Genomic DNA, 22,810 nt, shown 5'->3' on the forward strand with positions numbered 1-22,810 from the left:
TCTAAAATAAAGGTCAGTATTACTGTTACATTCTTCTACAGGGGAGAGAAGAAAATCTTCTACAGGGGAGAGAAGAAAAACAGATTTTTTTTTATTTTATTTGAGCTTTTTGCCAAGATGTACAGCAAGCATTCAGACTGAAACTTTAAAGAGTAACCATTTGCTTTAAAATACAGCATTGGCTAAAGAAACATATTTTGTAAGCCTCAAAAAAAAAAAAAAGGTACTTATGTAGTAACTGGGCTGCCGATTTCTAAATCGGGTCGGATCGGGAGATCGCATCGCATGCGACCATGCGATTCGATGCGATGCGATGACCCGATTTTTCCATAGGAATCAATGTTAAAATGGACTGAGTCCATTTTAACATGGAATTCAATGGGAAAAATGGGTCCTTTTCATACCCCTACTATCCAAGTGGGCATGGAGTTGGATATAAACCTGTGGCGAGCGTAGCGAGCCACCGAGCCCGAAGCGTGGCGAGCGAAGCGAGCCCCGCGAGGGGACGAATACCGTCCCCTCGCGGGGCTCGCTTCGCTCGCCACGCTTCGGGCTCGGTGGCTCGCTACGCTCGCCACAGGTTTATATCCAACTCCATGCCCACTTGGATAGTAGGGGTATGAAAAGGACCCATTTTTCCATAGGAATCATTTTAACATTGATTCCTATGGAAAAATCGGGTCATCGCATCCGATATCGCATCCGATATCGGATGCGATGCGATGCGATATCGCATCGCATCGCATCTGATTGTATGCCTTAACTTAAGGCATACAATCAAAAAATCGGCAGCCCAGTTACTACATAAGTACCAAAAAAAAAAGTTTAAATCCAACCTATCTGCTAAAAAAACCTGAACTGTACTTTACACATGAGATGTACCGTAAAGAAATTTAACATGCATATGAATGATTGCATAGCAAATACCAAACAATTGTTAACTGAAAAGTTTTTTTTATTTTTTTAAGAAAAGGCTACCTTAACTTTTACAAACACAATACTTAAACTACCCTGCCAAGAATCCAGTAAAAAGCAGAATATATGAAATGTCTGCATTTGGATACTAGACAGGGCTTATGTTAAATTGAAACTGGCTTTTAAAAAAACAAAAATGCCAAGAGTCATGTAAAGTTTTAGGATAGGAGTTACAAATATCAGCAAATAAATCCACAACGTGAAATATTGAGTTTACAAATAATACATGTATAATATCAATTGATGTAATGGTAAGCTGACTAACTAACTGGTCACTGTTTCGGTATATGTAGCCTTTCCCCAGATATATTAATTAATGGTAAGGCAAGAGACCATTCTAACCCTTTAAGAGATGCAAGTAGCAAAGGAGAAACCTTTAAGATAACTTTAATGTGGGGCATTCAATGTGGGGCATTTGATTCCAAACAAAGGGTGAGGAGTTGCCATTGCTGCAGGGTTTAAATAATGGCAATGACACCCTCATCTTTTGCTCAGCCAAGTGCCTGCTATGCTATGTAAGATTAAGCTGGCTATTGTCCCTAAGATTCAGCAAAGATTGATTCACTGAATTGAATTCCTCCCTAGCTCTAATTGCCAGAAGAGCAATACTTGTAAGTGAGCAGTGCCTGCATTTGCCAAAGAGATGCAATACATAGCTTAAGAATTATTAGAAATAAAATGTAATTTGCTATATTTTAATAAGTTACACTGAATTAGTTTTACGTTTAGTACTTTGGCAGGTTTACCTCTACTAGGAATAACAACCACTATTTGCAGTGTTTCAGCACTTGCATATAACCAGGATCTTCACAGATCACCTTTTGAACTTTCATATAGCTTCTGCTTGCAGGCGAATGAATCAGAAAGTCTAACACTCAAAAGCAGCTTTCCATTTGCACCTGCTGCAGTACAATAGCCCGCCATAAATAGTGGAGGGAACTGGTATTGGAAGAGCGATACTTCTATGCTCAAAGTAAAAGGTCACTAAGCGCTCATGCCTTTTATGGACAGATGAGGCAATATGAAACGTTTTACATGAAATGCTGTTCTAGGTAGCGGTATGATTTGTATCTAAAGCAGACCCGTTTGCCATTCTCTAACATGGGAAAAAGCATGTCTACAACAGAAGAGATTCTTTTGGAGAAAAAGAAAAACCCAAATACTCAGTGACTGATTCTTAAATGTACACATTCTCGTCTAGTCTAATGGGAACCTTACTGTACAAAAAACATTCATACACATTTTCCCTATTCAACAGAAAACAGAACCAAATTACATACAGGACACTGAAGCTCACAAATATCCCTGAAAGCAGTGATGGTGATAAAAACTTGTGAATACAGGGTCATTTGAGGAATACAAACTACCAAATACTTGTGGCCAACGCAATCTGTTGGACAGTGCCAGGTGGCTAACTGAACATGCTTTTATCTGTCTGAGGCACCAATTTCACGTCAGTGCTTTAAAAAGTAACCTAAAATACCATATCTCAATTGAACCAGATTGTATTAAGTTGGGGATTTAATGGTTCGAACCTACTTTGATCAACCACTGCGAAAAGGAAAATCAGAAGCAAACAGAAATCTAGAACATTTAGGTGGGTGGGGAGGACAGAAAAACATTCCAATTAGTAAAATTTCTTAAAGAAGCCAAATTAATGGCCACTAGATTTGTGGCTATTCCAAGAGCGTGATCTTGATTTCGACCGGGACCTTGACTCAGAGTGGGATGGAGACTTTGATCGTTCATGGTCATCTCTTCTGGTTTCTCTACTCAATCTGGTACTTGCTTTGCCTTTCCCATCAGCTTTGGACCTGGAGTGAGACCTTGAGCCAGTACCTCGCTCCCTTTTTTCTTCTTTTGGCTGGGACTTGGATCGTGATCTACTGTTTGATTTAGATTGTGATCTATGGCGGCGACTTAATCTATATATATAAAAAAAAAAAAATTTAAGATTACTTTACAACTAAAATCAAAGAAATAGCCACACAACTTTAACACTCACAAATAGGACAGGTTGTACAAAGTTATGGTTTCATTGCTTTAATATTGATGGATCAAGTCAATGGTGATGAGTTTGTAAAATTAGAGATAAGGTGTGTACACTTGTACAATCACGACTATTACAATTTAGACTATCTGCATACAATATATACAATTTAGACTATATAGTGCAGATCTGCACTATATGGTGTATGCAGCCAAGACTTTTTGGCTGAGATACGGGAGCGCGCATTGGGATTGCAAGGGTTGAAACCTGTGCGATCTGCATGAGATCCAGATGAGATTTTGACTATATAGTCAAAATCTCATGCACATTGTACAAGTGTGTACACACCATTATACATTGCAGCAATTCCTCCACTTAGGAATTGCACCAAACGAACAGATGCATTAGCTCTTCAAGGAGTCATTCAGAATGAAGAAATTGCTTAAGAATTTGGTATCTGGATGTCTGACAATGTCTAAACCAACACAAGTTTCTGTGGATTTTTCCATTTACCCTTTCATATATTGAAATCCATGTCTGGGAATGGCACAGTATGCCAAGCACAAGGAGGCACAGGAAGGTGAGCGAAGCCAGCCATGCGAGGAGACACTGTACACTGATCATTTGCTCGGGCGCCAATAGGCACACATAAAAAAGTTGACCTAGACATAGTGTAGAAAAGTTACACACCGAGTGTAGAAAAGTTATTTCCAATTACCTGCCATGGTGTGAGCGACTTCTGCTACGACGTGGCCTGTCAGCTCGGCTGGTAAAGAGAAATAGCTAAAAGTTAAAACCAGCCTAACATAAATGTGGCCCAAAGCTACTATAAACATACAACCCTTCAGAGACAAATATAAAGAGACGTACCCTCTAGGACTGTACGATTTGTCATAACCCTGTTCAATAGAACGACTCCTTGATTTTCGTCTTTCATAACTGCGGCTTCGTGAACGTCTACTGCTTCGGTCATAATCATCGTAACGTGAAGACCCATATGAACTTCTTCCTTCCTTGGCTTTCATTTGATTTGGAGCTGTAACAAAAATGAACTAAGTTTAGTTGTGTGGTATTTTTTTATTGTAAGTATAAAAAAAAAAAAAAAAAAAAACAAGTTATATGCTTTTTAAATGGTACACCAAATATTTAGAGTGCAATCGTGTGTAATATTTCAATTAAGCAGAAAGGACTGTATTTGGGCAAGATATACAGACTTCAGCTCCAAAGTCAATATTTTGTATAAATATCTGCAATTGCAGTAACATGTACAGGTATTGGTACAACTTATAGTCTGAGTACTAGTGAAAGCCCAATTTAAGAGTAGGCGCAAACTGCAGCACTGCAACCATGGCATACAAGGAGTTTTTCAAATCAGTGGGCTATTTCCACACTGCGTTTTAGAGTTAGGCAAGTGTGTGCCTCCATAACTTCTTTACATAGTCCATTTTTAGTTTCCCTCTGCAACAGACTGGTTCTTCCAAATGCAAACTGTACCCATTCTGCCTCAGTTCTTAAGCCCCATACACACAAGACCATATCATTTACGAACAGTATTCAATTTCTGGCCAAATAACAGTGCACTTATACTGAATGATATCATTCAGTGAAGTCAACGAGTCCCCTTTCTGTGCATGCAGTTGTTAGCAATACACACAAACTATATCACTCAGGAGGACCAAAGGAGGCTTTATTCTGTTGGGACCCAGAAAAGGGTCAGGTACAGATTGAGCCAGCCCGTGTGACATACCCATAGCAGGGGCTGAAGGGGGACGCGTGAGTGTCACATGCCCCATTTTTGTGGACAGGGACGATGATCATATCAAGAGCCGCTGTAATGACAACAGCTCCATCTGTAAGAGCCCAAATTTTTTAAGTGAGGGGTCCCAGGGACCCACTATTTTTTGGGATTTTCGCAATCGCTGTGTGTATGGGGCTTCAATCTGTTCCAATGTTTCCTACAGCAAAATTGTAAAGCTGGGTACAAATTAGAGAACATGCAAACTATACAATGTGGCTCATGTTGCCCCTGAACTCCCTGCCAAATGATAGCTTATGAAAACTGAAAGATTTCACAAGCCATAGTCTTATATCTTCATTGGCCACACCCAGGAGTATAGGTATCATTGATTATACCCTCATTTTGCTGCAATATAGACAGGACATCACTAACAACTCACAGGAGCATGCATTCTACCTCTACATCTTAGAAACTTTTTTTTTTTTTTTAAATGCCTAAAGTTTTCATGCAAAAGGTTTGGTCTACAGACACTGATGTGCTTTTCAAGATGTGAGCTCAAGTGAAGAAAAGCAGCAGAAACAGTTTATAGTGTAAAGGCAACACCAATCTTGAGCAGCAATATGAAGTTACTGAATAGAATAATCTAGATGAAACTAAAAAGTAGGCATGTTTTGCCAGAGCAACCACTTATCATATTGTCTTTCCTGAACCCAAATGCTATAAAGTCAGTCTTTTGCCACTTACTTTTTCGATCTCCTTGTGCAAACTGGATTTCGATCTGACGTCCGCAAATCCATCTTCTATCCAAGCCATACAAAGCATCCTCCGCATCCCGGACATCTTCAAATGTGCTAGCAGTTAAGGTGCCTAAATCTTTTTGATTACACTAAAAAGGCTTGTCAAGTGCCACGGTCAAGATCACAGCCGACCGAAGTATACTCATTTGAAAAGATGCACTAATTAGATATATCCCACAATGCAATGGGAACCTATCTAAAAACACGTGGGATAGCTAATGGGTGTTTATCAGAAAATGTGTATGCTACAGACCAATCTAAAAATAGCAACAAGACAGACAAGAATTTTTTTTTTTTTTTACAGATCCTGCCATTGTATTACAGGAGATCTCCAGCTAGCATTAACGTGAATTATAGCAGCTTCTTTAATAAGTCATGTGAATTTTCATTGGCCAGTGAACTTTAAAATTCCAGGGGGTGGGGATGAAATAAGTGATCACATGCCTCGATAATCAGAAAACTCGGCAAACCTATGACCAGATTAGTGGTCTATCAAACCATTTATGCCCAACCACCTGGATATTATACACTTAATGCAGATTCATGTGCAGGGAAAACTTGATCCCACAGAATCAGTGTGTTTCTACACAGTAATATGTTGATTAAGGTGCAGGAAATAGGCAAATTGAGCCACAGGATAATGGCCATCAATGAGTCTGAACCCCCATTAAAATACAAAGGTACTCGTTCATATGTCCACTCTGCTTACATCTTAATCAGGTAATGATAGTAGCTGTCCCTAAACATGTTTTCTGATAGCTACACAATTATAGAATGGATGAGGGTCCTTATTGTTTTGCAGGGTAAGCAGTGGTACACTACTTCAGATGGGTTTAGTTACTTTTGTCTAAGCTCAGACCATTTAGGCACAACAAGTAATGGGTGTTTAGTTACCTTACGTCTGCCAGCAAAAACAAATGCATCTTCTATTAGATTTAATTCAGCTTGAAGTTGTAGGGCATTGTGAAAAGCAGCCTTAATTTCAGAAAAAGGGTCACATATAGAATAGCTTTTCATTAGACAATTTACTACCTTTTTTCCATTCCAAACTTTTTTTTTTTTTAAATAATGACCTCTCATAACTGCTATAAGTTTCGATGTCACAGCACTGCAGGGCGGTTCACAAGGGTTTTTGTGGCACCGTCCGAGCAACTCAGTGTTGCTCTGATCTGGAAACATACTTCAAGCACACAGACAGGTTTTAGCAGAGTATAGCAGCTAATAAAGTCTAAATCCTGAGTGGATTTTTTGCGCATTCCTCGTAGCCTCAGGAGGAAGTGATAAGTAGTGTCTCCCACGCTTGGCATCTAAACTAATGGGTGCCTGACTGAACAATTCCATTGTTTTACATTCGGGCGATTAACAATAAGACTTATTGCAGCCTAATAAGATGCATGAAGAAATGTATGCTAAAGGTGCCCACACGCTAGAACGATTTTTATGCCTATTTCCAACAGATAGGACTGAAAAATCGTCCGACATTTACCAAATAGTTGGTCGCAAATCGTCCGGTATCGATTGGGTGAGTGCACCCACAGATATTTTGCCAAATCTTCTGATCTTACATGCTGCATGAAAGATCATTTGGAACACACATGGGATCCTAAGATAAATCTTTGGCGAATATGTCTGCTGCACTGAATCTTTTGTCCAGGACGGACAAAAGATTTCACTGCTAATTAGGCGCACATCTGCAGAATGTAGATCTTTCTAGTGTGTGGTCACCTTTAGGCCCCATACACACCAGAACGACCAGGATCGTCTAACGATCGGCTACCGATTTGGCGTGCACTTTCCTGGTGCGCTCTCCCGCTGCCGGTAAACGACTAGGGAACGATCATGTTCCCTGGTGCACACGATTAGCTAACGATCCGACATCGGTAACGATGGTCGTACGACCGTCGGATGTGCGGATCGTTAGTAAATCTGCGGTGGGAGTGTCTTTATAAACAAGCCGGATTGGAACGACGGTCCGTACGACGGGAGCACACACAATGTGCTTCAGATGTGCATACAATCAGCACCCGACCTGCGGTCGGATTGGAGATTCTGCTGCAGGAGGCAAAATCTCCAATGCGACACACGACGTGACGGGAGCGCGCATCCCGTCGCAAACGATCCTGATTGTGAGTGAAAAACGAACGATTGACCCACAATGCATGCACAACCGTCGTTACAACGGTCGAAATTAGCCCTAATCGTGAGCTAATCTTTCTGGTGTGTATGGGGCCTTAGTCTGGTCTAGGAGCCCTAACCACTGCTTTAAACTAAACCATCTGCTTTTGAAGAGGTCAATTAAAAAAATAATAATAAAGTATCAATTGAATTGCTTTGCCAGGTGCACATTTATATAGACGCCCAGCAGAAAGCAGCACAAACAATTGAATCACCCACTAACTCCACTTTTGAATAGATATTTGTATCTAGGGATAGTATTCATGCAAACTATCTTATATTAACTGACAGAGCAATATTTCTCCGTATAATTACTAGCTGCCAAATAATTCTGATTTGTCCAGTTAGAAGACATAGCTGCCATCATGTATTAAACCAGTTTACAAAGCAAACCTTGAGCTAGGAGTGCAAGAACCACTTTTGCTCACCAAGTACAAAACACTCAAACCATTAACTTTTTACCCCCCTCCCCCCTAATTATCCATATTATTGTGCATTATATTTGGAAAACACAATTGACACCTTTCCTATTACACAATCATTTGCAAAAGCTCCCCTGCTTGAGCTAACAAGTATGCATGCAGTTATGTTATAGAGAACCACCAGTCACTATAATAGACATAACACCAGTTATGCGCTAACAATGCCATGCAACCTATGAGGCACTGCGTGTCCCTATTTCTAACCTGTCCTCTGACAAAGTATATTAAAAGTTCTGAATTCAGACTCCTTTTGATAACAGCAATGACATACTGTCAGATGTTAACCATAATAGCAGATAAAAAGCAGTGCTAGCTGAGGATACAAATACCTGATCTCACCTAACCCTGCACATAAGCAACCAAACCCCTACAGCCTTCACCAACCTAGTATCAAATTGCGTACTTACACAAGATGGCAAATTTGTCTTTGTTTGGCAGGATACATCAAGACTGTAATCTTGGCCACCATTCAACTTCATCTTGATCTTTTATTTTTAAGAGCTTGTAAGAAGGACTTTTCATTGAGTTGCTTGCCAATTAACAGATGCTTTTATCGTTAAACTTTCAAAAATAACTTTTTCCCTTTGTGAATAAAGCGAAGCTTTGACTCCTATTTTGGCTTGTCCTTCTTCCAGCTTTTCTTTTCCCAATTTCCCTTTAATTCTTCAAGCCTGATCATTAAGGGGTCTTTGCTTTGTCTACTGGTCTCTACTCTAAAGGTTCTTTCATTCTTTCTCTGTGGTTCGCCTTTACTGTACAGCTTTACAATTCTGAGATAACAGAGGACACCAGAATTAGGGGACAGAATCAAGGTAAAAAGATTATCCATCCAAAACACAATTTACAAGCATACAATAGACAATGTGAAGCGTTAGTGGACCATCTAATATATATAGATTATAAAGATATGGGATTATGTAAAAACTGATTAGTACTAAATACTTTTTCTGAACACCCACAGTCAAAAAAAAAAAAAAAAATTAATAATAATAAAAAAAATGTACCTGGGAAGCGTCAGCAGTACACTTTGCAATGCACAATAAGCAACATAAAAATGATGTGAGCAATGCAATATGTTTCACTTCAAGTTACCTCTTACACAATCTTTGTTTGCAAACGTCACTTCCCCTCACCAACAGGTTGAAGGAAGAAAGGATATTGAACATAAGCAAAACCTCTAGGGCGCCGATTGTAAAAATCAAGTGGGACATATACATCAACAATAGGGCCATAGCGACCAAATTCTCTGCGTAGATCTTCAGATCTGAAAAGAAAGAGTTTTCATTAGAGATGTCCAACATGCAAACACGAAACATTGCTTTATTAATGTTAATTAAAAATAGCAGGTTTGTGTAGATTTAATACAGGTTGAACTATAAAAAAAAAAAATTGCTACATTAAATTTTTCTATATAAAATCAAAACTGCATTTTAAAATTTGAAATTAAACTCCAGTCAACATTATAACCAGCCATTGGAGACCAGGTAATGCTTCATTTGTGAGCCATGGAAGTCACTCTACTTCAGTTATAACTGCCAATATTTTTCATTGGGAAGGGAATTAAATTGTACATGTGCCGTTCATGAACACACCATGCCCACCAGCATTACAAATATTCACTAGCCTCACCATCAAGGTGCGGTGCAGAACTTAAGACAGGATGCACAAGAAGTTTCATGGAAAAACCAATAGAGGCTCACAGACAACATCAAGGTACACAGTAAACACAAGGTTTTCAAATTGCACACTAGCACAACCCCAATTAGTGTACAGCTTCACGGTTCCCAGTGTCCACATGGATGGAAAAGTACAAATAGTGGTACTTGTGTATTATCACGGCGCCCAATTACCATACGTACGGCACCGTAGGCAAATTGCATCGCATGCGTGCGATGCGATCACATGCGATTTGCCTATGTAATTTATTCACTGCTCTTCTGTGCCCCGGGCTGTGTGATGTGATCGCAAAATCGCTGCGCTCGCTACTCTCGGCACGCTAATTTATTCTCCCTCCAGGGGTGTTGTAGACACCCACGGAGGGAGAAAGTGTCGGGTTTTCGGCGGTCGGGATTCTGAACGCCGGGATCCCGCCCGCTGGGATTTAAACGGCATCCCCTTTACAGTCTCCTACTGTGAAAAGTGGTACACACACGTTAAAAATAGCTGAGCCGGGTGAAAATCACTGAGCAATTCATCAGCCAGAGATTCTCACATCATCGCTTTGCATACACACTAGACAAATGCCCAGTGTGTATGCACCTTTTCAGTACTTAATCATGTGTTGTGGCCTAATTCTGCCCCATATCCTAACTGCACTGTATTTAGAAGCAAGCTTACAAAAGGAGTTCACTCTTTCAAACCACATTTTACTAGCTTTGTATTTGGCAGATTTCCTCCGGACTGTTTCATCCGTGTTAGATTAATATAGGACACAAATGTTCCACAGCAGGTGCAAGCCTTCAGTGAAAATTTTTCGCAACCCATCTCCCCCGCCCCATACCTACTTCTTCCTCACATGGTTTCTCCCACAGGACAGATATAGTTTCCTTTTTTTATAACTATACATTCAAAGCTACACTACAGACTAGACTGTTCCACTGAGCACACAGCGCCACCTACCTATACCACTAGGGACACCACAAGCTGTATTTCTCATTCACCAGAACGGGCACTCAAACAACGTTGCTATGTGACTTAAAAAGGGATCTTATAAATGCTACATAGAAAGGAATATTTAAGATCTCCATACACTTGTCCGATATGTTACATAGTAACTAAGGCTGAATAAAGACGCAAGTCCATCAAGTTTAACCTTGGGTACGAAATCTTCTCTAGTCTAAATGCATGCACATGCGTATTAGAGTCCTTCAAAGTAAAAAGGTCACCTGACAGTTCCTTATAATGGCCCCTAATATATTTGTACATGTTAAACATCTTTTTCCAGTGTAAACAATCCCAATCTATTTTCGTAGCTGAATGTCTCCAACCCCTATATTCGCTTTGTTCACTCGACAGATCCGGCCCAACTTGGACATGTCTGAAATCAGATCCAAATCTGTTCCTGTAAACATCAGATCTGAGATCATAGATGCTGCACACATGATCTCCGTGTCAGAACTACTCCCGGAGACAGGGATCACATGCAATCCTGCTACCTGGAGCAAGGATTGTATGCAACTTCTCAGAGGAGAGAAGTTGCATAGTGTATGGAGGACACCTTAATGCTGGGTACACAACAGAAAGATTTGGCCTGAATTCCCCCGCTTTTGGTAAAATCTCGACCAATTGTATGTAAACTGGGCATATTTCAGATCAGATTCTGATCCGCATGCCCACTGGTCATTTGGGAGATCCTACCTGCTGCAATCAGGAGTAAAATATCCATTCAACTGAATGCAGATCCAGATCGGATTGTATGCAGATCATGTGCTCCAACAGATTGTGCGACCATCGTCTCATGATCTGCTCACAATGATGAAGGGGGGGGGCGCGGCTCAGGATGTGGCTGGCAGAGCTGACACGCGGCTAAACTCAGCAGTGTGTAATGCTGGCCATACATCTGCAGATAAATTGTCATATTGGAATGGTTGGAACAAAAACCTGGTAAAGGATGGGAGCAGATGACAGTTGACCATTTGCTTTGAAATGCTGGAAAACTGCCAAAAGCTGTCATTAAGATATTACCAGGTTTTTGTTCCAACCAGCCAGATCTGACAATCAATCTGTAGATGTATGGCCATCTTAAGCTCTTCCAGTCACATCCCGCCCCCCGCAGTGCTGACAGGCTGCTCGCCTCCTCTAAAGAGAGCAGCTGTGTGGAGTGGTCCCTATAGTGAGAAGATCCTTCCCTGGTGGGTCAATAGGTGTGCGGGACCGCCTTTCAATTGTGCCCCTGCCCCCTTAGTGCGTTAGCTGGGCACGTTACCTTGAATGACAGCTAGAAGTGCGGCAGCAGCCAACCGTACTGTTGAGGAAGAGCAGGTCAGCATCCAGCCCTTACCTCTGTCTGCGCCGCACTAATCTGGCCGCAATCAGAGGGTGCATGCCTGCCAGCTGGATTCATTTAACTGCACTATACACCGAATGTAGGAAAATTGAGAGGACATGGACGTGAGCCAAGCAGCCGGCCAGGGCTGTCATCAGCATCCGCAGCCAGTCTGAGTGTTACAGAAAAAGTTTGACAGTGTGTGTATGTATGTGGAGGAGAGGTGGTTATTCTTTACTAGGGGGATATTATCTGTCTGTGGGGGAAGAGGGCTAAAGGGAGGGGCAATTATGTGCCAGATGGAGTTGATAAGTTGGAATGGGACTATCCTATGCTAAGGGAAAATATTGCTCATCATGTCACCCAGTGTACACAGGCTTTAGGCTTCACAGTGTGGGGGTACAGTATTTCTTAGTACCATAAGCCAAACTACAAATACACTTATACGGCCTACACACATGCGATATTAAGGCATTTTCTAGGCGATTTTGCTTAGTTTGGCAAAGTCGCTTAGAAAATGCCCTCACATCGGTGTGTGTGGGGGGGGGGCTATATCGACAGCCGAGATTGATAAACAGTGTCCATCAATATCGGCAGGGTTCTCCCACCGGAGAACACTGGCGCTGTCTGCTCGCTTAGGACACAGAGCTGACAGCTCGCTCTGTGTGTGGGCTGTCAGCTCTGTGTGCTGAGCAGAACGGCCCGACGTAGCATAGCTAGGTCGCCCTACACACACATCGGCATGTGTGTAGGGCCCATAAGCTGTATTCAAATGAGTCCACTCTTCTACAGCAAGGCTATTGTTATCGAGGACCTCCTTCACCAGAACAAGCAGGATGGGACAGGGGTGTTAATGCTGTACACATTAATATTAAATGCACACACTAGGTGATATTTTGAATAATTTGTATAGTGTCTATGGGGCTTTACACTGATTCTACTATTATTGCATATCATACACAGAAGTATAAGGTCGTTAAGTCAACACTATTCAGGACAAAATACATTGGGTTGACCACTGAAGGTCAACTAAATGTATATCAACCTTAACAGCGTCCTTCTCTCCCCCAGGGTTTCCAGTCATTAACTGGCCATACACTAGACCAGCTTTCATCCAACTAGTTGGTGATGTAAGGAAACAAATGGCTGATGTCATGTGCTCCCATACATTCAACTGGCTGAATGAGAGTTGGGTCTAGTAGAGTGTGGCGAGCAAATAGAGCGTCTGCTGCAGCTATACTACTCGGTGTACACTAGCCCGCCCGGGCACTCATCGGGGTGGTGGATGCAGCCACACACAGTGAGTGCAACCAAGTGCGGGATGCGTGCAGCGGGAGTAGTGAGGGGACCCCCAGGCAGGGTTAGACGTGGTACGTGCTAGCTGCCATTGTGCAGGCGCGGCCACCGCAAGGAGGTACGTAGGAGCTACGGGCGTGTATCAGGCACCACACAGACACGGGCCTGCTCTCAATCCTTACAACGGGTGAGCGGGTTTCCCCCCTACCCCATGCTTTCCGCTCTCGTGCTGGGCCCAACTCATAAATAGGGACGTCCTACTCACCGGATATCGTCCGCTATGTTCCGGACAAACAGCGACGTGTTGGGGGGACGGAGATACCGGGACATGGTCGACTCGGGGGGGCGACACAGCAACACGCGCCAAACCAACGCACGAGCACAATGGCCGCGAGCTCCTCTCTTCTGTCTCCACAACAGCAGCTGCCCAGGCCGGTTCTCGCGAGAGTGCGGGTGGGGGCAGGGGGCGGGGCAGCCAGGTAATAGGAGAGCGAGGCTGCTGGCGGGAAAATGCGCGCTCAAAACAAACCGGCCGTCACGTGGCACGGCGAGTACGGGTCAGGGAAATGGCTATCGCTGCAGTCGCCATCGATGGTTACCATCGATGGCAATACTGCAGCCAGCCATCGATAGTGCTAAACATCGGTTTTGCTGTGCCATCAATGGTGAGAAACTAGGGATGGGACATCGGAAGAAAACATCGGTCAAATGATGTTTTTTCAACATTGGTTGCAAAACATCATTTAGAGTCCTAAACATTGGTACTGTGAACCCGATGTTAACCGATGTTTCGATATTTTTTTAAATAAACTGGTTACCAAAGCATATAATGCACTAATAAGCTTCTGAAATGATAAATAATTCCTCTATTAAGTTTATAACTTATGTTGATCATAGAAAATAACAAAAAAACTGTACACACAGTGCAACATAGAACATACTACATAGAACAATCACATAGTACATTGAAAAAAACTCTTTGTAGCAAAATAGGAATTTACGATTGAGGTACATTAATTATGGGCCTCACAATACAGGTGGATAAAATCTTAGTGGGTTCTCTATGATACTCTCCGTAACAAGTTATAAAAAAAACATGACTATGCTGGCATTTGTAATAGCAAGCTATTGCTAATTCAAAAAAAAATTATAAATAAAAAAAATACTTTAATATAAATACATTTATCACGATTGTTTTAATATGGAAAAACTTTGGGGCTAATTCAGAGGTGGATGCAGTTGCACTCTCAAATCCACCACTTAAGGATAAAAGATGCAACATTGTGAAGGTTCTGATTTACTCTAGTTTACTCTGATTTCAAAGCAGGATCTTATTGGCTATCCCAAATCACATGAAAGTTGTTGATAGCCAATAAGATCTTGCTTTGAAATCAGAGTAAATCAGAGGGCGGTATTCAATGAGCCTGATTCGCCATGTTTTTATGGCGAATTTGTGCTGTTTGGTGAATTTTTGACTAAAACGGTGAATCACCCTATTCAATGACCAGATGGCGAATACATTTGAAGGTTTTTTCGCCATGATTCACCGAGTAGCAATCGCTATCTTTTTATGGTGAAGTAGAATGTGAACTTTTAAAATAAAGTGTTTGGTTTTTTACATTTGGTGTAAAAAAATCAGGAATTTTATTCTGAGGAGGGGCATGCTATTTTTATTCATGTGCTGTAAGCACATGAATATATATTTACCGTAATTTAAAAAAAAAATATATATATATATTTTTTTTTACACTGACCAGCCAGCAGGGGGCGCCGGAGCCGAGCCGCTCATTAGATATTCATATATTCACTGCACCCGATCGTTACATATGCATGATCGGGTGTAGTGAATATACCCGGTCCCCTGCTGGCACCCCCAGGGGGGCAGCCTGTGCTGCCTGGCACCCGGGGAGCCCACCTCCCCCCCACATACTCTCTGGGGCAGGCAGAGAGACTTCCATCTCCCTGCCTGCCACCGTCCTCAGGCTCCCTGCGGCGTTCGCCGCAGGAGCTCATATTCGCCGGTCAGGGGCAGCGAGCCCCTGACTCGTTGAACCGGCTCCGGAACGTGGCGAATGTGCAGCGAATCCTAAACAGGATTCGCTGCACCTCGCCGGTATTCACATTGAATACCGCCCAGAGCCTGTACATCTCTGCAAATAATAGGAGTGCATGGACTGAGGGTGGGCTGGGGTGCGTGTGTCGGCGGCTTGGTCACGTGCTATAGGGATGGCCATCAGTGTGCAGTTTCCATCGATGGCAATTCTGCACCCAGCCATTGATAGTCACAAACTTTGGCCCTTATTCTGATCTCGGCGGTACGGCCCGCGTGCGGCCGTACCGCCGATGTTTTCACTCTGCACATGCGCAGAGGTCACTCTGCGCATGTGCAGGCGAAATCGCCGCACAAAAAATGTATACGCCGCAAAGGGGGCGTATAGGGGCGTGAGGGGCTTAATAGCCTCATTACCCTATGCATACGCCCAGCGTTTCATGGGCGTTCCCATGCAAACGCGGGGCGTATGCATGGTAATGAGGCTATGACGCCAGTGATGGGGGCGGAAAGCTGACATCGCCGGATGTCAGCTCTCCGCCCCCATACAAGCTTTCACACGGACGATTGTCCGTGTGGTCTAAGCTTGCGGGAGCTGGTGGAGCGTGCGGCCCTGCCTTCGATGGTCGCCGACCATCGAATGCAGGGGGCAGCTCCCACCATGGTGGAGGCGTACGCCCCACCATTTTCATGCGGATCGCCAGCCGTCCGCGTACGGCCGGCCGTGGCGATCCGTATTGTAGGCGGGGATTGGTTTGTGCGGCCGGAGCAACGTATGCGGCTCTGGCCGCACAGATCAGAATAAGGGCCTATGTGAGGAATAACCATCAAGTTAGTTTTAGCTATCGGTGGTTATCCAGTATCTTTGACTGAATGGCCCGAGGGCAATCAAAATGTTGGGGTGGGGATTCTGGGTGTTGGGGGCGGAGCTATGCTCTGTGTTTCAACACATTGAAAAAAAAAAAAGAACCATCAGTTCTCGTTTTACATTGATGTAGGGAAACTATCTGGTTCTCCCACATCGATGGCAAAAGTTTTCAAAATCATCAATAGTCAATGGCTATCCCTACCGTGCTATTGTCTGCTTTCCGTGCAGTGCACGGTCATGCTTGTACTATAAGTAGGTAAGCCACCACCTCCATGCCCATTCTTATGTGGAAACAGTGAAGATGAGCTGAGGTTGGGATGAGGAATGTTAATATAAAATGAAAACCTTTCTAAAGGTGGGTAATGCTGTGCATTGTGCAGACTGTAGAGAGGGTACTATTAGGTACTTTGCATAATGCAGAAACATTTACCTGGTGAAAGTTAGACGTGTCCACAAGCAGTATTGCTCAGTGACACCACATATCCCCTACTGGTGCCACTGCACCAACCAACATATTTGCTCTATATGTTTTTTCTCTTTTCAAGCAACATTTAACACGCCTGGAACAAGGGGCCTTATTCTAGTTCACTCTTTCTGACAAAATCCTTCTTAGATGGACAAAACCATGTGCACTGCAGGTGGGGCAGATGTAACTTGTGCAGAGAGAATTAGATTTGGGTGGGGTTTTACTTCAAAGTGAGATCTATATTGCAGTGTAAAAACAATGCAGCCAGTATTTACCCTGCACAGAAACAAAATAACTGCCCCAAATCGAATTCTCTCTGCACAAGTTACATCTGCCCCCTGCAGTGCACATGGAGGGTTATTTTGGTTCACTCTTTCTGACAAATTCCTTCTTAGATGGACAAAACCATGTGCACTGCAGGGGGGGGGGCAGATGTAAAATGTGCAGTGATAATTCGATTTGGGTGGGTTATTTTGTTTCTGTGCAGGGAAAACACAGCCTGCTTTATTTTTACACTGCAATATAGATATCCCTTTGAAATAAAACCCCACCCAAATCTAACTCTCTCTACACAAGTAACATCTGCCCCACCCGCAGTGCACATGGTTTTGTCCATCTAAGAGGGAAATTGACAGAAATAGTGAACCAAAATAACCCCCATGGTTTTGTCCATCTAAGAAGGAATTTGTCAGAAATAATGAACTAGAATAAGGCCCAAAGTGTACATTACCTAGCCAGGTAGCATCACATGTGTTGTGCTACCCCCTGTTCAACTTCTTTTACATTGGAAGTCTATTGTACAAGTGCAGAATGGATCTCACCAGGTGCCCTGCAGTGATGTGTTGGCCTCACTATACCAGATCTTTATTGCAACCAGAAGATTAGACCGATAAGCTTATAGTGTGTATCCAGCTTTAAATAAATGCCACTGCACTGCAATACCAGAATCGCTCTGTGGCCACAAGGTAGTCGCCATTTGTGTGTGTGTGGGGGGGGTTGCTCCCCACTACAGACTAATGCCTGGTACACACCAGAACGATCCTGATTGTTAGCAGATGGTCGCACGATCTGTTGGAGCACACAATCTGCTAACGATCTGCATCTGATCCGATCTGAGTCAGTATCCAGTTGATACAGCGGGGACGCGCATTGGATTGGTATCGGAATCGGATCTAAACATGCCCAATCTACATACAGTCTACATCCAATCGGTCAGAATTGGATCCAGATTGATGGGATTGAGCCCTAATCGTTCTGGTGTGTACCCTACAATAGGCAAAACTGAGGGTGGGCTGTGGGTGCACCGGACCACCCATTCACCCAAAACATAGTTTATTATTTTTATTACCCTCCGAAAACGGCTCTCTGTCATTCTTCATTTGCAGTCCCACCGGGAGTCTGCATTAGCCTCCTTGTTCTCCCCCTGTGCACACTGGCAATGAAACTATGCATCCATCAAAGCCCGCCTTCCCAGCCGCCTGGTGTTGCTGTACGCTACCCCCTTACCCTGCCCACTGACCTGATAGTTGATAGTCCAGCGTGATTTTGGTGTGTTAATAGCGGGGGACTAAACATTTACAATTTTAAAGAATTAAGAAATAAAGTTGGCCAATATATTGAGTACCTGAGTAAGGTAATCTTTTCCTGCAAGACCACACCCCTTGCAGCAACACCACACCCCATGCAGTGAGACCATGCCCTTTTTTTGAACACATGCCATTTATCAAAAAAAAATTGGAACTGGGACCATCCATTACAACTTTGTGAACTTTGGGCAGCAAAAGAGGACTGACTGTTTCTGCAGCTGCTTCTCTCCCCAGGGGACTGGGCTGGGAAGAGAAGCTGCTGCAGTCAGTCTCCTCACTCACTGCCCAAAGTTCCGCTATCTGTAACTGGGAGCACTGTGATTGGGATTTAAAACCACTCAGAGGTCTATTGCCAATGGGGGTGGGAAGTTATTTTCATAATGGGGCATACTACAGGAGGAGGCAGCCAGTTTAGCAGACCCCCCCAACATCGGAACGGGGGCTGAATTTGACCCCTTCTGAATGATCGCGAAAGGGTAAGTAACAGAAATTAAACAATACTGTCCTTTTAATTTGCAGTGGACATCTCTCCAATAGGTTGTACAATTGTAGATAAGCTGTTGGTATAATATCCCAACACATATAGCCATTACATACATATGATACAGGGATTGCAGAAACAAATAATAATGCAGGTGGGGGAGGCGGGGGGGGGGGGGGGGGGTTCAGAGGGTCAGGCATTTATGTGTCTGGCATATATTCTTTTTTTCCCCATTAGTGCTATCAGCCTGTTGTACATTCTAGATCCACTAGACATCTACTACCAGCAAGTTTGTACGTACTTTCCCAACTAATTTTTCCCTATTCTTTCTGTCCAGCTGCAGCTGTAGACCACATATATTATGGGTACAATTATTTGATAATCCAGATGCCCTGACTAGCATACATGTACCTTACTAGTGCAATGTTCCACCTTTGCTTTATTACATGTCCTTACATTTGAACTGGCCTCCTAGTTTTTTTTTAACTAGTCAGTGACATTATACATATGTATTATCTACATGCAAGGCTTTGCTGCTAATATTACCACTTGCTTTTATCTGCTATTATAGTGACTCTATGAACTATAAGTTTATACTGCCGTTACTGTGTTTTGACAGAGTAATATTCTCTCGTGCAGTTTGCGGCCAATAATGACAAGAGGGAGAGGGCCCCTGTCTAAAGTCACCCGGGCCCCCCAAAGGCTTAATCCAGCCCTGGTTCCAGGCCAGCCACATCCAGGTAACATGGGGCAGTGATGGTGGGGAAGTGGCTAAATGGAAAAGTTGCTCATGGCAGCCATTTAGCTTCTAGCTAGCATTTATCATGTTCTTGTCCACTTCTTAACGCTGTAGACATTTGGTACATTTCTGCCTTATGCTGGCTATACACTAGATTTGCTTTTATCCAACTGCCTAACTTGTTTGTCCAATAAAAGTGGTGCTCCATGCAACTAGCCAACTTTAGGCGAGCAGAATCTGTCTACTTCTGCATGTTAAATATAAATATATATTTAAAAAAACAACAATATTTGTATGTACACGGGGCGACTGCAGGCCTTGCTGAGTGACTTGTTAAAGCATTAGGGACCCATTTATCAAGTAACATTTGCGGCTCAATTCCCGAAAACACCCGTTTTCGGGGGGTAACCGCAAATATTATGTATCACTGAAATGTATTAAATCTTCGATCCCTGCTGCGATCCCCCCCTGCAGCGCCGCCGGATGCATCCCCCATAGGTTTCTGTGGGGGATGCAAAGCTGCCCGATGTATCAACATCGGGCAGCCCGGCATCGCACCCTTGGGCTATCGCCATTCTGATACGGCGATAGCCCATTGTAGCCTATGGCTACGGGATTGCACTGCGAGCGGGGCAGTGCGGTCACAGGGGTCGGCGGGGGTCAGCGCATAACCGGGCATGTGCAGACCCCACGGCTTCCGGGTCAAGGCTTCGCAGGGACGGGCTCCTTTCGGAGCCCTGTCCCTGCGCCCTCAAATTGATACATCCAGGCGGTATCAGATGATACCGCAATGCGATGCCCGGCGGTGTCATCACGCCGGCATCGCTATACAATGATAAATGCGCCCCTTAATCTCTCAGCACACATAGCTGCACATGCTGCTCAGCACCCGCAATGTGTGCTGAGTGATCTGTATAGCTTTGCCTAATAAAGTCAAAACCCAGCAATCTAGTAAGATAGACAGTTCAAGCACTGTCTATCTCTGTGGTTGATAGCTGGGCCATACACAGAGAGCAATCCATGCTTCATTTCTAATCAATCTTGTCAGATCACTTAGAAATGGGGTTAAAATTGCCCCCTGTGTATGCCCCTATGGAATTGTTTATATTTTCATACAGATGTGTCCACGTACATCTTGGTTTTACTGCACCATGTATGGCGCAATATGGCACACCTTGGACTCTGCAAAAGTCACGCTTTGTGATTTTTCTAAAAATTTGCTTCTCTAATCTATTACTTTATACAAGTTGTACTGCTTCAGAAATTTTTTAGACTCTATCTACTTGCTACATTTGGAAAAACAGCTAAGCCGTGTTTTACATGTTGTGACAAATTGAGAAAAAAAGCCAAGATGTATGTGGACACAACTGTAGCTTTTAATAGGCCCACTGCAAGACAAGCTGGCAATTGAAGAACCACATGTGCAAGCTTACTCTGGCACCAGGACCAGCTTGGAACCAGTAGTGTAATAATCATGTGACAGACCCCACGGTGGCTTGAATAAACTGTACTGGTGCTGCCGCAGGGACAGAATTATCCTTCAGGTCTGATTAAAAGTTCCAGGTGCCCTAGGCTAATACACATGTGGCTCCCCTTGGAATGTTGCTAAACACATGTGCGCTGTAGCACAATGTACCATAAAGTAATGGTTCCATCGGCCCAGCGATCAGGCAGTCACCCTAAGAATTTTACCCCCCACAGTATATCGGGACGAGTGATAGCTTATAAGCATGGAATAAATTAGGCCTTTATTTTATTCCTCAGCTGCCACCTGCAAAGTGCCCCCCATCCCTCTTGGAGCTCTAGGCTGAAGCCTAATCAGCCTATTGGTTAATCACTCACTGTCTTTTTATTGATTTTAATTTTGTGTTTTTTTTTGCACATCCACATTAGCGGCGACATTTGCATCTATCTCTGAATTAGTTTTTTTGTTCTTTCTCTACTGCAACAGTGCTCCCAGTGCACCCTAGAATGCTGACTTGACATTACAACTTTTTGGTCCCCCTCAAGGGAAGCTGAACTTATTCGTAACATCACCTACCTGATGACAGAGATGGGAAACTAGAAAAGCGCAGAACCACTGTAAAACATTTAGATGATATTTACATTTTAACAGTGGTGCAAGTAAGGATGTACGGACTCGGAGTGGTACAGTGTACCTTTAAGAAATATGTTGCCGGTACACCGGTAAAACCCCGTTAACGGGATTTTTACTGCATTTTTGCTTTAGAGCATCTCACCCCCTAGGCTGATGCTGTGTATGGAAGGTGATGAGACTTTACAGGGTACATTTTCAACTGATCCCGATTAAAAATGTGAGGTGGGGGGTCAGGAGATGCCGTAAGGGCAGGATGTGGAACAACAAAGGGCAGATTAGGGTAAACAGGGAGGAACATATGAACAGGGCCGGTGCTAGGGTGTCTTGCGCTCTCCTGCAAACCATACATTTTGCGCCCTTTCACATTACCATTGCAACAAGCTGCAGCCCAATTGTGGGAGTGTATGCAACATGAGATCCTATGGAGGCATACACCATCTCAGTGCTGTGTCCGCAAAATGTTGCAGTCACTAAAGATGCCAATACACGCTGCGAGAATCGCATAATTTATGGGCTAGATCGCATCGCACGGCATCCATGCAATGTGTGCGCGATCCGAAAGCAGTACAAAAAGTATGTGCAGCACATACTTTTTGTACTGTGCGATGCCCGATTGCAGCGTGCATGGCCACCTTTAGGCACATAACCCAGCCCATTATTTAAAAAGTGTCTAAATTAATATACAAAAATCTACAATTATTAAAAAAACTTGTTATAAACATGTACAGGTTGAGTATCCTGTATCCGTACATCCCTTATCCGAATTATTCCAAAAACCGTGGTTTTTGGAATCATTCAAATTTTATTTTTTATTTTTTAACTCCCCATACCCTCTTTTCATACTTACCAAGTCCCCGGGCGTCCACAGCAGGCCCCCGGCATCTTCTCCAGGGTCTCCAGCGGTCCCAGGAATGCATTGGGCGAGTGTGCTGGAGACCCGGAGAAGATGCCGGAGGCCTACTGTGGACGCCCGGGGACTGCGTGGACGCTGAGGGACCACCGGACACCATCAGGGGACAAGTAAGTATGCCTAAAAAAAAAAATATTACAAAAACCGAAAAATTCCCCTATCCGGAATGCTCGT

At 43.4% G+C, this 22,810-nt stretch overlaps 1 protein-coding gene and 1 long non-coding RNA gene across 3 annotated transcripts in view; one reads left to right on the forward strand and one right to left on the reverse strand.

Moving 5' to 3' along the window:
• Positions 1–1,128: 1,128 nt before the first annotated feature.
• Positions 1,129–13,908, reverse strand: SRSF10 (serine and arginine rich splicing factor 10). The gene is made up of 6 exons (XM_083173601.1): positions 13,704–13,908; positions 9,315–9,421; positions 5,448–5,549; positions 3,836–4,001; positions 3,684–3,731; positions 1,129–2,900 (listed from the first exon to the last, which is right to left on the reverse strand). The coding sequence occupies exons 1-6, from the start codon at positions 13,766–13,768 to the stop codon at positions 2,630–2,632; spliced, it is 759 nt and encodes a 252-aa protein (XP_083029727.1). The 5' UTR covers positions 13,769–13,908; the 3' UTR covers positions 1,129–2,629.
• LOC146060422 (uncharacterized) overlaps positions 13,493–22,810 on the forward strand; it is a 36,854-nt gene continuing 27,536 nt past the window's right edge. Inside the window, exons 1-2 of one of the 2 annotated variants that reach the window (XR_014470430.1) lie at positions 13,493–13,556; positions 19,529–19,629. This is a non-coding gene — a long non-coding RNA (uncharacterized LOC146060422). Of the gene's footprint in view, positions 13,557–18,715; positions 18,885–19,508; positions 19,630–22,810 lie in introns of those variants that run through there. The other variant, XR_014470429.1, reaches the window with a different exon arrangement.

This window comes from Crinia signifera, chromosome 2 (genome assembly GCF_055691185.1).
Source record: "Crinia signifera chromosome 2, ASM5569118v1, whole genome shotgun sequence".
NCBI classification, from domain to species: domain Eukaryota; kingdom Metazoa; phylum Chordata; class Amphibia; order Anura; family Myobatrachidae; genus Crinia; species Crinia signifera.